General features: G+C 47.4%; 1 protein-coding gene across 6 annotated transcripts in view; it reads left to right on the top strand.

Moving 5' to 3' along the window:
- GDPD5 (glycerophosphodiester phosphodiesterase domain containing 5) overlaps positions 1-16,260 on the top strand; it is a 99,657-nt gene that overhangs the window by 58,642 nt on the left and 24,755 nt on the right. For all 6 annotated transcript variants that reach the window (XM_058018278.1, XM_058018276.1, XM_058018274.1 and 3 more), the window contains 3 exons: positions 12,229-12,332; positions 15,730-15,823; positions 16,196-16,255. In XM_058018278.1, coding sequence (XP_057874261.1) covers positions 12,229-12,332; positions 15,730-15,823; positions 16,196-16,255 — 258 coding nt within the window. The remainder of the gene's footprint in view (positions 1-12,228; positions 12,333-15,729; positions 15,824-16,195; positions 16,256-16,260) is intronic.

The raw sequence follows: 16,260 nt of genomic DNA on the forward strand, positions 1-16,260 counted from the left end.
GACAAAGCTCACAGAGGTGACAGATGACTTTGCAGTGACTCTGCAGATGACTTTCCTGCCATGGCTTTTGCTGCACGAGCAGTTTTTGCTCTTGCAGGAAGAAGGAGAGAAATAGGCTGGAAAGCTTTCTTTGCAGGGCAGGTAAAAATTCAATTACTTCAGAAAATTCAATTTTTTTTTCTTTACTCTGCATTTATCTTACCTTCCTTCAGGTCCAAGATGTTTGTTATTATCTGAACAGAGTAGGAAGAGAAAAAATTGGTTGTGAGTGTGGTCAGCAGCCTTTAAAGCATTTTGATGTCTGCCAAGCTTCCCCTCCAAGCAGTAGATTGAAGAGCTGCTTTGCTCCACGAGAAAGATGGAGAAGGATCATGGAATGCAGGAGTTATGCCTTGGTATCACACAGGTTGTGCCTCATTTTGGGCCATATTCTGTTCCATAAGCAGGAGAGAGGTTGTGTGGTTGGGATAAAACCCACCCCTTTTGTTGACACTCTGGGTATGATCTATTTCTGTGCTTAGAAATATTTTTTATGAGCATCTGTCCCAGATGTGAAGCCAAAAGCCACATTTCCATTGTCTGTAAAAGCCCAGGCTGCAATCCAGTGCTGCTTTGGGAATTCTTTCCTGCATTCTTCCCCAAGCTGGGATCTGTCTTGGTCCATCCTCTCCAGGCCACCACAGGGGCTTTATATCAACTTTTATCTCAACTTGCTGAATCCATGTTGGGTTGTGCAAAGAGATGGAGTTGTGAAAAGCAGTTTGCTCATCCAGATTGTCCTCAGTCACGTGGCAGAGCTGCAGGATGAGCACTTTTTTCCTGGCATGTTTCACAATCAGTGAGTGATGGGAGTAGGGAAAATCTTGAGCTTTGGGTTATTTTCAGTGCCAGCTGTTTGGAACTTGCAGAAAATGCCCTCTCCAGGTTGTCCTCTGAAAGGGGAGTGGAAAGTCAGGCTGGCTGTGCTGCTGCTTGGACAGACTGTGGAGTGCAGGAGCAGCAGATTTGTTATTTCTGTGCCGCCTTCCGTCGCTGTAATCAACGTGCAGCTCTTGAGCAGAGCAATAATTATCCCCATTTCCACAGAGCTGACAAGATCAGCCACATTAAAATGCCTTTTCTGGAGCTGCAAACGATTTTGTGGTGAGGAAATAAAGTGAGTTTTCTCTCCAAAGAGCAGCCACCCATGGTGCTGCTTTGCTTCCAAGGGCACTCACTGGAGATTCCTGGGCTGATTCCCCAGTATGGGCAGCAGGAAAAGGGGGATTGTGTCCCTGAGCCCAGGTGAGAGCCCACCTGCAGCCCTGGGAACACAGCAGCAGCACCTGGAGCTGCTGCAGAGAGCCCAGAGGAGGCCATGGGGATGCTCTGAGGGCTGGGGGTGCTCACCTGGAGAGGAGAAGCTCCAGGCAGAGCTCAGAGCCCTGGCAGGGCCTGAAGGGGCTCCAGGAGAGCTGCAGAGGGACTGGGGACAAGGTGGAATGGCTCCCAGTGCCAGAGGGCAGGGATGGATGGGATATTGGGAATTGTTCCTGTGAGGGTGGGCAGGCCCTGGCACAGGGTGCCCAGAGCAGCTGTGGCTGCCCCTGGATCCCTGGCAGTGCCCAAGGCCAGGCTGGACAGGGCTGGGAGCAGCCTGGGATGGTGGAAGGTGTCCCTGCCCATGGTTCATTCCGTCCCAAACCATCCTGTGGCTCTATGAAATGTTAAATTTGCTCTGGTTCCGGAAGGGTGACTCAGGAATTCCTCCCTTGGGAACTCCTCATCTCCCTGGCCATGCCTCTTGCTCAAAGCCTCCTTTGTGCTTTTGCTGCAGATGCTCCAGCTTTAAATGAAGAGAAATAAACCAGATTTCATAGAGCAGGGCCCCTCTTTTGGGCTGGGCACCGTTCATGGGCTGCCCTGGAAGGAGCAGGGAGGGGATGGAGCGGTTCCAGGGCCTTTTCCACAGTTCCAGGGCCTTTTCCAGTCAGGCACTGAGGCATTTCAGGTTTCCAGCACGGGGGCTCTTGCTCCTGCTTCAAACAGGATGGTAACAACTTGTTTCTCTTGTCTGCACGTTGGCTGCTTGCCTCTCAGCCCTGGTGATGGCACTGAGGGGAAATGGCTGCAGGGGAGGCCCTGGCTCCTGGCCAGGCACGCATGGCAGGGTTGCTGTTACATAACCCAACTTTGCCATGCCAGAGTTTGTAAACATCACAGAAAATGCAACAGCAGTGATGTGAGTGTGATGTGTCAGAGCTGCTGGGAAGTGAGAAGGGGACCTTGTGTAAGTCAGACCTTTCACTTCTTGGCTGCAGCTTTTATTGTTCTATAAATTTTGCTTATTTTAGCCCTCGCTTTTGTGCCTCCCAGTGGTTTCTGAATAACACATGCATTTAGACACCTCCTGCTTTAGCATTTTCCTTGCTGCTGTCCTCAGCTGGAGACCAGCTGACCCTTCAGGCAGAATCGCTCAATGATCAACCCTTGCAAATGCTTTTTTAATATGTCATTGCCTGTCACTTGTGCCACTGACGGAGAGAGAGTAGAGAAGCTGTGTGGGCTTCCATGTGGGAGATGTTCTGGTTTGCTTTTTGGTGTTGATGCTCCTGGTTTAGCTTTGTCCTTCTGTGGAGGTTCCACAGGCTGCTGTTTGTTGGTCATACCAATCAAAGTTTTCTTAGACCCACACTGGGTCTAATCTGGGGTTTAATCCAGAAAAATTGGATATTGGTACCAAGAATGGCACCCACTGCCTCTTCTGTAGGGATTTTGTCTTCCAGCTCTGGCTGGTGATGCTCTTGCCCTTTCAACCAGCACAGAAATCCTTGGTTTGTTTTTGTCCCTTTTGTGCCAAGCATCATGACAAGATAGTATTTTTAGAACTTGTCTTGCAGACATTTGCTGCCAAGGGTAAGAGGCAAGGGAAAATTGTCCAAGGAATAAACTTACTGTTTGTTTCTTCTCCCAGTCCAGTCATTTGCCCTTGCATCTATTTGACATCTATGTCAGATTATTTAGGATATTTTATAGAACATTTTAGGGCAGAAATCCTGTAAGCAATTCTGAAATGCAGTAGTTCTCTTTAAATAGGGATAAATATTCAGGATTTCTCTAATTCAGTGTTCTTCCTGTAAAGCTGTGCTTATTAAACTCATAAACAGCCAAGAGGAGAGAGCTGGGGGCACATCTGAACCTGAGCTGGACCAATGACAAAAGCAGTCTGGGGCCAGGACAGAAATAGGATCAGTACAGGCAAATTGGAGCTGCTCCCCCGGCACTGAGTGATCCACTGAGGTGCAGGGTGGTTGGGTCACAGCTTTGCTGGGCTTTTTAGAGACTGCAATCTTTTCCAGGCTTGGTATAGGGCCCAAATGTCCTATTTCCACCTGGAGCCAGAAGCTGAACATTAAGGAAACACCTTCCAAAATCCCCAGGATGGGCACAAAATGTTCTTCCTGCTGATAATAATTTTTTTCTGAGATTACTCGAGTAAAATGTAATGCTGAGGCCATTACATTTAACAGCCTTCATTGGCTGTTTTCTTAGGTAGATTATAGAGTCCTTTTTTTTTTTTTACTGAGCCTGCTTTTATGAAAGCTGTTTTTAATCCCGACCCCCTTGCCCCAGGATGCTGGTGCTTTAATTAAAGTGAACCATCAGCTGAATGCAAGTCGAGACCATCATGTGCCTTTGCTAAGGACTGTCAGGAGCCTGGCGTGAGTTAGCAGGAATGACACCCTGAGGAGGCTCTGAGCATGAAATCCTCCTGCTGCTTGATGCTGATGAGAGCTCAGCAGGGATGCTGTGCCCAGCAAGGTGCCCCACTTCAGGCAAGCCTTGCACCTCAGCCACTTGGTCTCTGCAAGGACCTTGGGTTGTTTGGTTTTTTTTCCTTCCCTAGATAAGGCTTATCAGTAAAGAATGGGAAAAAAATCTGGACCTATTTAGTCTGGAAAAATTAGCTGTCTCCCCTTGGCCTCCAAGTATGAAAGTAAAAAAGGAGGTTATGGTGCTTTATTAGCATCAGGAATAGGTTTGGAATATTTGGATTATTCCATGAGTTTGTCCAGAAGCACTGGTAACGTTGGCTGGGCAAAATCCAGTAGGTTAAAAACATTATCAGGAGCTGTGGGAGTAGAGTAACTCATGCTGTGGGGGATAGATTGGGGATCCCCTCTCACTCTCTTCTGTTTCGTCATGAATCAGAGGCTCCCTCAGGGATTTTTGTTTACCTCTGCCTTGAATGAAAGAGCAAGGATGTAATTGCTGGAAGCAGAGCTGGTCCAGGAGGTGATTATTGCTGCAGAAAGTCCCCAGGGGCCTCCAGCAGCCAGAGAGAGCCCTGGCTCCAGCTGTGCTGCCGTGTGAACAGCACAGGAATTCCCATCCCTGCCATCCAGGCTTGCCAGTGCTTCGTGTGAAGGATGCTGGGCGTGCAGTGGAGTGCTGCCTTTGGTGGGTGGTGGACACCTGGAGAGAAACTGGTGCTCTGACACAGTCTGTGGGGAGGGAGGCTGGGTTATCCCTCAGTTTGCATCCCTCTATCCCTCTCCTTGCTGGTCAGGCAAGCAAAACTGTCCCGTTGCTCCCAGCTTTGCAAGCCTGGAGGGAATCAGCCCTGGCCTTTGTGGTTGTGTTTTTGGAGGCTGGGAGCTGGAGGTGTTTCACAACGTGTAGCAATGGTAGTTTTAGAGCTTTGGCTCTCTTTGAGTTGCATCTGTTGTGCTGCAGTTCAGCTCCAGCAGCCCCAGCAGGAGCACATATTTCAGGAATATGTTCTCTGCTCCTTTCTGTGACCTGCTAAATGGAATTGTAAATGGAGCATGTCACAGCTCAGGAATCTCATTCATGGCCTCTTCTAACAAGGTGTGCAGAGAGCTCTTAGCCCAGGCTTTGTAATAATCAAACAAGATGTGCCTGAGATGTGCAGTGACTTAGTTCAGGAAACATCTGGTGAAGTGTTGAAGCCTCAGCATCAGGGCTTTCTTTCTTTCTCTCTCTCTCTCTCTTTCTTTCTTTCTTTGCTCCTTGCTTCAGACCCATTGTCTGTCAGACCCAATTTCTTCCTTTCTCTGCCAATTTCTTTGATGACTGGCAGGTGCCTCTTATGCAAGACCACAGGGGTTACCAAGGAGTAAAAAGCCTCTGCAGTGTTTCTGAAGTGACCAGACTGGCTCAAATTTGTTGTGCTCCCAAATTTATCCTTCCAGTCACTCCCTCTCCTTCCTGGATAGGGCTGTAGCAACTGGGGAAAGTCCCATTCCTTATGAAATATGAAGTACTAAGCCAAGACAGGGGGAAGGCAGAGAGTTGAGGATGAGGAGTGAAAAGCAAGAGGGGGAGGAGGAGGAGTTCAAGCAGAGCTTTGCACCAGATGGTCGCGATTGTTGGATGGAGAGAAAACAAAGCCTTTGGGCATGTTACAAAGTCCTGTGGGAGCTGTGGGGTCTTGCAGGCTCCTCCTGCTCCCTTGGGCTCCTGAATCTTCAGTCCAAGAGAGGGATGAAAGCCTGATGCCTCTGCAGCCTTAGGTGAGGGAATTTCAGCCCAGGCGCCTCGGGTGTGCGTGAGGTCTGTGAGGCCAACGTTTGCTACTCAGTTCTATTGATTTGCTCACTTAAATGCTTCAAATCCTTGGGGTGCAAGATGCTTTCCATTAGTTCTGCCCCTCAGCAGTGCCAGATGGAGCTGCTGGATGTGCTTTTGGCAGCAAAGGCTGATTGCACCCTGGGCTGTAACAATGGCAGTGCCAGATGTGGGATTTCCTCTCCAGGGACCCTTGAGGGAACTCATCTGAGCACTGAGGGCTCCCTGTAACCATAGAACAGACAGAAGTGAGCCCACTGGGGCCACCAAACTGCTTGTAGCAGAGGAGGAGGGGTGGAGAGCTGGGGTTGTGCAGATGGAGGTAGGAATAGAGGATTGTGCTGCTCCCAGCACCTAAGGAGAGGATAGAGAAGGTCACAGAATGATAATTCTTTGGTGTTGGAAGGGACCTTGAAGATCATCCTGTTCCAACACCTTCCACTGGACCAGGTTGCTCCAAGCCCTGTCCAGCCTGGCCTGGGGAGCTTGAGCCAGGATGGCCCTTGGCAAGAGGCAGTGGGCACAGCCTGCATGGGGGAAATTGCAGCTGCACAGAAGGGAAATTTCTCCCCATCAGGGTGGTGGTGAAACCCTGGAGCAGAAGCCAGAGGAGGTGGGAATTCAGTACAAGCCACTGCTTTAAGGGCTCTGCATTCACATACTGAGAGTTAATAAGGAGAGTTTGTAATTTCTCCTTAAGAGCTCAAGTGTTCCCATAGACAAAACACTCCAGCTGACACTTGTTCCTGGTGATCTTCAGTTTCTGGTTCTCTTGGGAAATGCAGTCATCTTTCATCCTCAGAGATGGTTTAATAACTTGCTTGAAGATAATGTTTTGTTTGTTTGGACAAGATCTGATTGGGTAATCCCGAAATGAGGAATTGTCCTGTCAGTTTTCCCTTTGTGTTTGCTGGATAAATGTTACCTCTCCTCCTTTCCTCTCCAAACTAATACTGATAAATGCCTGCAGCAAATTGATTCTTGAAAATGCCAGAAAACAGCGGAGTGCAGACTCCTTAATAAACTCTTTGTTGGATCCAGGAGTGAATTAGAATGATCTGAAAACACACTTGAGTGATGGTGCTGGTGCTTCAGTCCAACTCCAGCTCCTGGATTTGCTGCTGAGGTAGAGAGCAATTGTTCAGGACTGATCCCTCAAAAACCCCATTGAATTGCTAAAGGCAGGTGCCTGAGCTAGTGGATATTTAGGGATACAAGGATGGAATGCGCTGCAGGGAGATAAAACACCTTTTGACCTTGTTGCATTTCCAAGGTTGAAAGTGTGGCTTTATTGAATATCTCTGAATGTTGCCTGCGCACAGAGCTTCCAGCAGGGAGATTTACAGTATGGAGCTGGAGGAAGATTCCCACACTGGGTTTTGTTGGTGTGGTCGGATCCACATGCTGCTGTTTTCCGTCTGCTTGTGCATGCCCTGCACAATGTGCTGCCAGATTTGTGGGAGGGCTCAGGCTCCTTCCAGATTCCTCTCAGCAGAAATTCCATCCTCAAGCCAAGATGCCCTTCAGCAAGAAATTGCTTTAAAATATTAAATTTTCTCTAAAAGGCTTCTGTTTTTCAAAACTGGAGATTTTCTGATTAAAAAAAAAAAAAAAAAAAGGGGGGAGAGGAGGGGTAAGACATTGTTAAACAGCTTCTTCCTGTTCTAGTTAGATTTTCATTTAGTTATTTCATTATTTTAATGAATGAACAGGAGGTTCACTGTGCTCAGGAGGCAGAGAATGGGTAGGGTTCACCACAGGGACTGAAAGCCATGGATTCCCAGAGGCACTTGGGCTTCAATAAGAGCCTTTTTTCTGGTCAATGACTGGCAGCTCCAGAAACAAGAGGGTCAGCTTCCTCCTCCTCCTCTCTCCTCCTTTTTCCTCCTTTTTTCTTTTTTTTTTCCCCACAGTTTTTTCCCTTTTTCCCCCTCTTTTTTTCCCCTTTTTCCTTTTTTTTTTTTTTTTTAAATAAAAATGTGCCCAATTGCTGCACTCATCTGACTTAAACATTTGCACAACTTTGGGCTGTGTCCTCTGCCCAGTCTCAGTGGTGGCTCCTTGTAGAGTTCACAGAACCACGAATGGTTTGCGTTGGAAGAGACTTTAGGGATCATCTTCTTCCAACCCTTGCCATGGGCAGGGACACCTTCCACCACACCAGCTTGCTCCAAGCTATTGATGCTCTCCAGTTCTCAGTCTTTTGAAGAAAATACCTTTAAGTGAATAAGATCCATCTGCTCTGAGGTGGATCTCCTCAATTCCAAGCACCCACAACCTCCTCCCTGTGTTTAGGGTGGAAGCTTTAAGTGGAGTCTTTCTCTCTTTAGGTAGAATCTTTCTTTTTCTTTGGGTGGAATCTTTTTCTTTGGGTGGAATCTTTAGGTGGAATCTTTATGCGGAGCCTTTCTCTTTAGGTGGAATCTTTCAGTGGAAGCTTTCTGTTTAGATGGAAGCTTTAGGCGGAATCTTTCTATTTAGGTGGAATCTTTCAGTGGAAGCTTTCTCTTTAGATGGAAGCTTTTGGTGGAATCTTTCTCTTTAGGTGGAATCTTTCAGTGGAAGCTTTCTCTTTAGATGGAAGCTTTTGGTGGAATCTTTCTCTTGAGGTGGAATCTTTCAGTGGAAGCTTTCTCTTGAGATGGAAGCTTTAGGTGGAATCTTTGGGTGGACTCTGCTGTGGTTTCAGCTGCTCTGGGAGAGCTTTGGGCACCGTGGGTTTGTCGTGAGCCAATCCCCACAGGTGGATGTGACTCCAGGAGGGAATACAGAATCCATCTGTTCCCCTCTGAGCTGTGCTGGGGTGACCTTCAGCACGCTCCAGCAGTGGCATTTGGCTTCCCTCACAGGAAAGCTCCTGAGGATGCACAGGTCCCTGGAAGGGACCCAGCCTCACCCACGCTGATGGAATGTGTGCTGTGAGCTCATCCCTGTGGGAATGGAGCCCTAACCCAGGCAGCAGAGGCATTTCCTCAGGCCCACTCCCAGTTCAAAGCAGGTTTCTCTCCTCCCAGTTCCTCTGCAGCTCTCTGGGTGCAAGGGAGGATGCTGGGGGCGTGGGTTTGCTTTTGGGAAGGGTTCTGCTGTTTCATCCCAAGGCTGGGACACGTAGGTGGATCTCAGGGATGCTAATCCTGCTTGGGATGAGCTGACAGGGACTCCAGCAAGCAGCACAGGTGCAGGATGGCATTTCAGGGCTGCTGTCAGCTGGGGTGACTGCAGCAGCTTCTCTGGAGCAGAATCCTTCTGCTCTCTTGGCTCTGTCAGGGAATCAGCTGGCTCTGGCCTTGCCTTTGCTTGGCTCCCATGGAGCAGACCTGGAGCCAAGAGTGTTGTGCTGGCCCTGCTGCCCAGCTGGGGCCAGAGTGCAGCAGCCTTGGGGACTGGATGTGGTAAAAATAAGGAATTTAATGTGGCCTCACGTGTTGAACCCTCTGTTATGTGGTAAAAAATAAGGAATTTAATATGGCCTCACATGTTGAACCCTCTGTTATGTGGTAAAAAATAAGGAATTTAATATGGCCTCACATGTTGAACCCTCTGTTTTGCCTACGGGGTTTGGGACAGAGTTCTGATAGAGCCAGCTTAATTATGTAATTTAAATCAATGTTAATTATAAATGTATTGAATTTATTTATATATCCTATCATTACATAAATATTAATTCTAATACTCTTAATATATAATATGAAGAATATTAATGATATGGCTGATCTTGAGTTCTTTTCCAGCCTTTCTAATTCCATGATTAATAGAATTAACCTCAGGAAGAGAGGCACATGTAAATGCAGTGATGACCACTTCAGATCAGTGCAGTCTCACCCTGGTGGGCAGTCTTGATTTTTAAAGATCTTAAGCGTTGATTATCTGTTCTAAGTTCACATCAGACTCTGAATCCTGATACAGTGCTGATCTGCTTTTTGGGAGCAAAAGAGGCAATTTAGGTAGCCTGGATTTCCTGGTCAATGGATTTTTTTAGTTCACAAATGGTTCCATGCTGGGAGGTGTCTCCTGGCATATGTGTGATCATCTGGAATGAAATAGGTGAGAAATTCCTGTTTCTAATATAGAACTGAGAAAGTCCTTGTAGGAGGGGCTGGTGGGAGTGTGTGTATGGTGAAACCTCACAACATCTCCCACAGATCCTGCAATAAATGAAATAAACTTCCTGAGCCTCTCTGCTTTCCTGTGCACTGCAGTAAATAATGCTTTGTCTGGCTTGGGGAGCTACAGCAAAAGAGACTGGCAGAGCCTTCAGTTAACCAAAACTAATCCCTAAAGTGGAAAATCTGTCCCCTGTGATATGAATTTCAGTGCTGTTTTAAACAAGGTTAAATCTTCAAGCACAGGAGTGGGGAAAATCCATGAGCCAATGTCACAGATGAATCAAACGCTGGCTTTTCTGAAAATTCTTTCAATATGTGGGTTGGTTTTTGTTCCCCAAAACCCCCTAACCTGGAGCTGGAACAGTGTAGGAATTGGGGATGTGCAAAAGTGGTGGAGAATGTGTATGAAACACTGATTTATATATTTGTTTGTTATTAAGGATTCTGTGATTTTAATTAAAATTTTAAAATCTGGCAATCTGCAACTTGGTAGAATGTCTGTGTTGTCATTAATTTCCTTTTGGGGCCCTTCTGATTGTGTCTGTTGATCACTGAATCAGAGAACGGTTGGAAGGGACCTAAAGATCAAATATTCTGTGTTTTTTTTCCTGGAAGCTCACTGAGAAATGTGCCTGAACTCACTGAAGGATGCCTTGAGACAGAAGAATTTGCCTGGGTTTTCACAAAACCAGCAAGGCATGGCAAGGGCACCCTCAAGGACAGACCCAAAATAGCTTTTGGAGAGCTTGCCACAAGCTCTGCTGCCTGCATGTAAATAAGGGGGGGAATTATCTTTATATATACAGGGGGAAGAGCTCAAAGGTTTAAAATGTTTTCCTTGGCTTGTTTATCAAATCAGTGCCATCCAGTGGATGAATATCAGCAAAGCTCAGCCCAGAGTGACCTTTAAAGAGCTGGAGGGTGGGATTTTTGTAGAAATGTTGGTCTTTGGCATAAAAGGGACCTAAAACCTCCCTTCCCTTGGAAAACCCCAAATATATGTGGGAATATAACCCATATTTAGCTTATGTGGGTTAAATATGCAAAAAGGTGTGAGACCCCAGTGGAGAGGGGGAGAGAAAATCCCAACAAGCAGTGGGAAATTGAGGTTTGGGATCTTGGGGATGTGCAGAGTGGGAGGCACCCAGAAGGAGGGGAATGGTTTGGGTTGGAAGGGACCTTAAAGCCCATCCAGTGCCACCCCACCATGGGCAGGGACACCTTCCTTGTCCCACACTGCTCCAAGCCCTGTCCAGCCTTTGGAACCATTCCAGGGATCCAGGGGCACCCATGTCTTGATTTGGCTTTTACAGCCAAGAATTTGGAATTTCTGTGAGAAAACATCATTTTTGGCACAGCAAAAGCAAAATCATTCCAACCTTTTTATTGCTTCATTTTGGCTTTTTTTTTTTTTTTTTCCTGTGATGGAAGAGCTGTATCACAGTATTAGTATCCAGGGTGATACATAATAAAAAATAGTCACAGTTAAAAATAATTATAAAATAATTCACAGTTAAGGAGGTAACTCCAGCCCTTAGCATGGAAAAGGAGGCAAAACCTAGTGGTTTTTAATGTTTCTATTGTCACTACATTGGTTACCTTGTTTTGCATAATTAAAAAGCCAGGATAGTTCACCAGAGAAAAGAGCATTTTCCAAAAAAAAAATCAATGTGTGCTCAGGATCTGGAAGGGAATTACAGTGGTAGAGTTGCTCATGGTCTTTTCCAGTCTTCATCCTTCCTTGCTCGTTGGGAAGAGAGGATTTGTTGGAATATTTTCCGTGCAGAATTTATTTCAGTGTTTTCCCTGTTGAAATGAAAACACCTGTGGACTGTTTAGGGCCAAGGGGTAAAAACCAACCAGGAGCCCATGGAAATGGTGCTGGTGGGAAGCAGTTTGAAGTCCCTGATTGATGTCCTTGTGGTTTGGGATTTTACCCATGGCATTGGAGCAGGAGCACTGAACAGATTTATTTGAGGGATTTCTTTTGTGTGTGTGTGTGTTGAGGAGAATTTGAAATGCTCCTGCATGCTGAGTGTTGGTGCTGGTGTGGTCTGTTTGCAAAATACTTGAAATATGTGGTGGTGGGAAGGAATAAATGTTGGGGATGGGTGGTTTGGCTCTGCAGGAGCTGAGCACCTCAGGGGAAGGAATAAGGAGCAGGAACATCCCTAATCTGCTGTGTAATCTTCACCATGTGATAGCTGCTCATTCAGGCAAAGCCCACGGGAGGGGAAGATGCATGAGAATGCAAAAGGTAATTAAGCAATTGCCTCAAAAAACCCAAAAAACCCCACCTAAACAACAAAAAATCCTCAGCAAACAAAAACCCAGCTCCATATCCAGAAATGCCCCTCTTCCCTGGCAGCTGGAGAAATGCTCTTCCAGCCCTCCATAAGGTGAATCTACGTAAATGAGCCCTCAGCCCAGACCTGGGGAAATGTGGAACATTTCCAAATCTGCCTTTGGAAATGCCTCTTTACTCCCCTGAGTCTCCACAGCTGGGACCAACTGGGATCCTACTGACACTGATTTCTCTTTTCCTCCACAGTGGGAGCGCCTCTGGTTCCTCATCCTCACCTCATCCTTCTTCCTCACCCTGGTGTGGTTTTACTTCTGGTGGGAAGTTCACAATGACTACAATGAAATCAACTGGTGAGTAGAGCTTCCCTCAGGAGATTTGGGGTTTGGCCATCATGCACCTGCTTGATGCAGCTTGGGGTTCATCCAGGTCCTTTGGATGGAGCTGTAATGGTGAGAAAGGGAAAATGGGGTGGGAAGTGGGGCTCAAGGAGAGCTCCTTCTGCCTGATCTGTGTGTAGATGTGATGTGGCCTCACATTTCCACTTGGTGGCTGGGTTTTTCTTTGTTTATCTTGATGGTTGGCTGGATTTGAAAGTGACTGAGCAATTTGGCTGCAGCTATTCCACAAAATACCCATGGCAGAAATTCAGCCTGAAGCACATGGGTGTGGAAAATATTACACAAAGTTGGAAGGAGCTGAAAAGGAGCTTTGCAGTGGGATGTGCTGGAATTTAGGGTGTTGCCAGCTGCCTTCCAGTGCTGGAAATTATTCTCCCTTTTATTATCGGCAGCATCTTAAAACATTTTGACAGCACCTTGGGCTGTATTCTAACCAAACTGCTTTGACACCATCTTCTTGTCAAACATAAGATGTAAAGTGGATTTTAAAGCACAGTGGGGAGCTGATCCCTTAAATAAATCATCTGCTTTAGATGCTGGAGCTGTGTGAGGGAGAGTGTTTACCAACATGGTGATGTGAGCTGGCTCCTCCCAGGAGAAAATGGGTTTTTTCTCTTTGCTCACACCCACACGGTGAGAAGTGAAACCATTACTGTGGTTCTGTATTATTTGTAACAGCAGCATGATAAAAATGCCTTTTTTAAAGTGGTGTTTTGGAACCCTTCTCTTCTTCAGTTTGTACCCTCAGTAAAGGATGTGATTGCTCCAGTGCAAAACCAGCTCTGTCTGAGCACAGAGTTGTGAGAGGGCAAAAACATTCCTTCAGAAATGAAGGAAAGCCCTGGGAATGCTGGGAATGGGCACTGCAGCTGCAGTGCTGCCAAGTTTTGGGTCCCCAAATATTCTTTATTCTTGCAGGAGTGGGGGGAGATGTGCAGCTCTGCTCTGTGCATGCAGGAGGCATTAGGGATTTAACACAGATGTCACCAAAGTCCTGTCCCTGCCACGCATCCCTGGGTGCTGGAAGCACATCCCAAGAGGGAAAGGATTCCCTCCTGTGCAGCACAGGGCTGGAAGGGGCTCTCTGGATGAAAACAGCATTTCAGGCACAGCCTCTGTGTGTGCTGTAAGCCCAGCTGCATCCCTGCTCCACACACCACCAGAGGTCGAGCAGGGTTCTGGAAGACAGCTGTGGAGAGGCTGGGTAGGAGGAGGAGAGCACAGGGTGAGGCTTTAATTACAGCCATGCCAGTTCCAGGCAGGGGGAGAAATAATTTCCATTGGGTCCATGCAGGCTGAGCCTGGCCCTTCCCTTCCAGCACAGCTGCATGGGCTCCCTGAAAACAGAGCAGTCTGGGGGCAGACAGGGTGAGAAGGACTTGAAAGCATCATTTTATTCCCAGCAGGGCTGTGAACCTGTTGCTGATGAGGCACAGCGAGGTCCTGGTGTGTAGAAGCAGCACCTTTGCTGTTCCTCTGTCGTCGTCATTTCTGGGTGGTGGTTTTGGACAAGGTTTCTTTGCTGCTTGCTCCTGCTGCCTTCCTCGCTGCCCCGCTGATTTCTTGGCAAGCTGGGAGCTCCTCCAGATGGTAGGAAGGGTTCTGTGGGGCATGGCACACCAAGCTAGTGCACCAAGCCAGGGCCTTGCAGAGGAGCTGGGAGAAGGAGTTGCTGTGATATTGGTGAGGAGCTGCTGTGATATTGGTGTGAGGAGCTGCTGAGCTCCTTCCTGCCCTCCAGAGCTCATCCCTGCAGCCCTCCTGGCTCCTGTCACCTTCAGCCTGTCCCACCAGGTGGAGAGGGACTGGAGGAAGAGTTCCCCCCTCTTTGGGACTTGCTCCAGCTCTGTACCACCCTCCAGGAGGAGATTTTTCAACCCAAACCTCTGAGGGCCTTTTCCCTCTGCCACCCTTGAGGAGATTTTTCATCTTTTTACCTGTGTGTCAGACAGCTTGGACAGCAGCTGGGTCATTTCAACTTGTGAGGACCAAAGGGCTGTTCTGGGATTGAAATGGGTTTTAGGAGGACAAGGCAGAACTGTGGGCCAGCATGTATTGCTTCAGGCTTTTAACACTGAGGTCCTTGTAAGTGAAGGTGCTCTGTGCCTCTTCAGTCATTTTTTTTTAACTTATTGCTTTTAGCATTTTCCTTTTTGGTGTCTATACTTGATTTCATTACAGTATTACAGTTCAGCCCTGCACTGTCTGAGGTTTGTACGCACCAGAACCTTCACTCTAACTCAGGCAGGCTGAGGGGGATGCTCTGATTTGTGACCCTGCCCTGTTCCCCCTGCAGCAGGACCATAAATGCAAGTCTGTGTAGCAAAGGTTTTCCTCTTTTGTTCTGGAGAAAGCTCCTCTGCTCCTTAGCTCCCATGGACCCAGCAGTTTAAAACAATCATTTGCACATCAAGTGAAGGCCTGGTGCTTTCAGAGGGACACTGAAGGGACATCAGAGCAAAAGCTTAAATGGCCCGAGAGCCGAGGAAGCTCTGGGTGGTGGCATCAGCAAAGACTTCAGAGGAGCCCTCTTTCCTTTCTTCCCCCTTTTTTCCTAGCAGCACGTCTGGATCCCTGCAGATCCCTGGGTTTGTGCTCTTTGGCTCCCTGAGCAGGGCCTGGACCTGGGCCTTGCCTGTTGAGCCCAAGGATTTGCTCTCCAGGTCCACAGGGGAGCTTTGCTCCTGGACAGAATTAGAATCAGAGAATATCCTGAATTACATCACGGAGTCCAGCTCCTGGCTCTGCACAGGACAGCCCCAAAAATCACCCCAGGGTTTGTCCAAACAGACCAGAGCTTCTGGCTGATGAGTGATGCTGGGTTTGAGTGCTGGGGAGGAGATTGAGTCTTTGACCTGCATTTATATAATGCAGCATTTCTATCTGTTGTAACCAAAAAATAAAAAAAAAAAAATTAAAAAATTTTGAAAAGGCACTAAGAGGCCAAAAAAGAAAAAAAAAAAAACCAGCCAGTTCATTGATTGAGCTGATTCCACCCCAGGACCATCCTGTCCTTGCTGTGCCAAAGAGATAATGTCAACCCTGATCCAAGGCAATTTAGGGATGTTGTGTTGTTTTGGGATTTTTTTCCTAAAAATCCAGAGGCAAAATTTGAATCCAGGTCAGGTCTGAGCTGTCAGAAGCTGCCAGAAGGGTTCTGGGGTTTCGTTGCCTCTCCCTATCCATTAATTTCCATGAGGGATTAAAGCACTGGGCTGTCACTTGTGCTTTTTGCTGCTGCCATCTCTTTTCTAGAGAAAGATCTGTTTTCTAAAGTCTTGTCTAACCCCAGTGAAGCTGTTCTGGTGTTGAATCCCTTCCTAATCTGCCCTTCCCACTTCTCCCCCAGGTTTTTGTATAACCGGATGGGATACTGGAGTGACTGGTCCATTCCAATCCTTGTAACAACTGCTGCTGGCTTCACCTACATCACAATGTTACTGGTGAGTACAATGAAATCCCATTTCCTAGAGCTTTGTGTGTTGGCTTTACAAAGGCCACGAGCTCCTCAGGCCATCAGCAAGCTGAGGAGTGATTTCTCTCTCTTTCCCTTAGCCTGAAGTTGCATAAAATTAAAGGGGAAAATTGATGCTCTTTGAGCTCAGATGCTCAAAAGTAAAAGACAGATACCGCAGTTTTGTTACCCATGGTATGGACCAGTTTCCACTTCTGGGCACAGCTGGCAGTAGTTTCCCTTTGTCCCAAGGTGTTGGGACTTCCAGGGAGGCGTCCATCCAGGTGGCACTGTCCCTGCATGCTCAAACCCTTCAGGGTGGTGATGTGCCTCTGTCTGACTGTCTGTTTGTCCCTGCCAGATCCTGGCCCTGTGTCACATAGCTGTGGGGCAGCAGATGAACCTGCACTGGCTGCACAAGGTAAA

Source organism: Melospiza georgiana, chromosome 2 (assembly GCF_028018845.1).
Source record: "Melospiza georgiana isolate bMelGeo1 chromosome 2, bMelGeo1.pri, whole genome shotgun sequence".
NCBI lineage: Eukaryota > Metazoa > Chordata > Aves > Passeriformes > Passerellidae > Melospiza > Melospiza georgiana.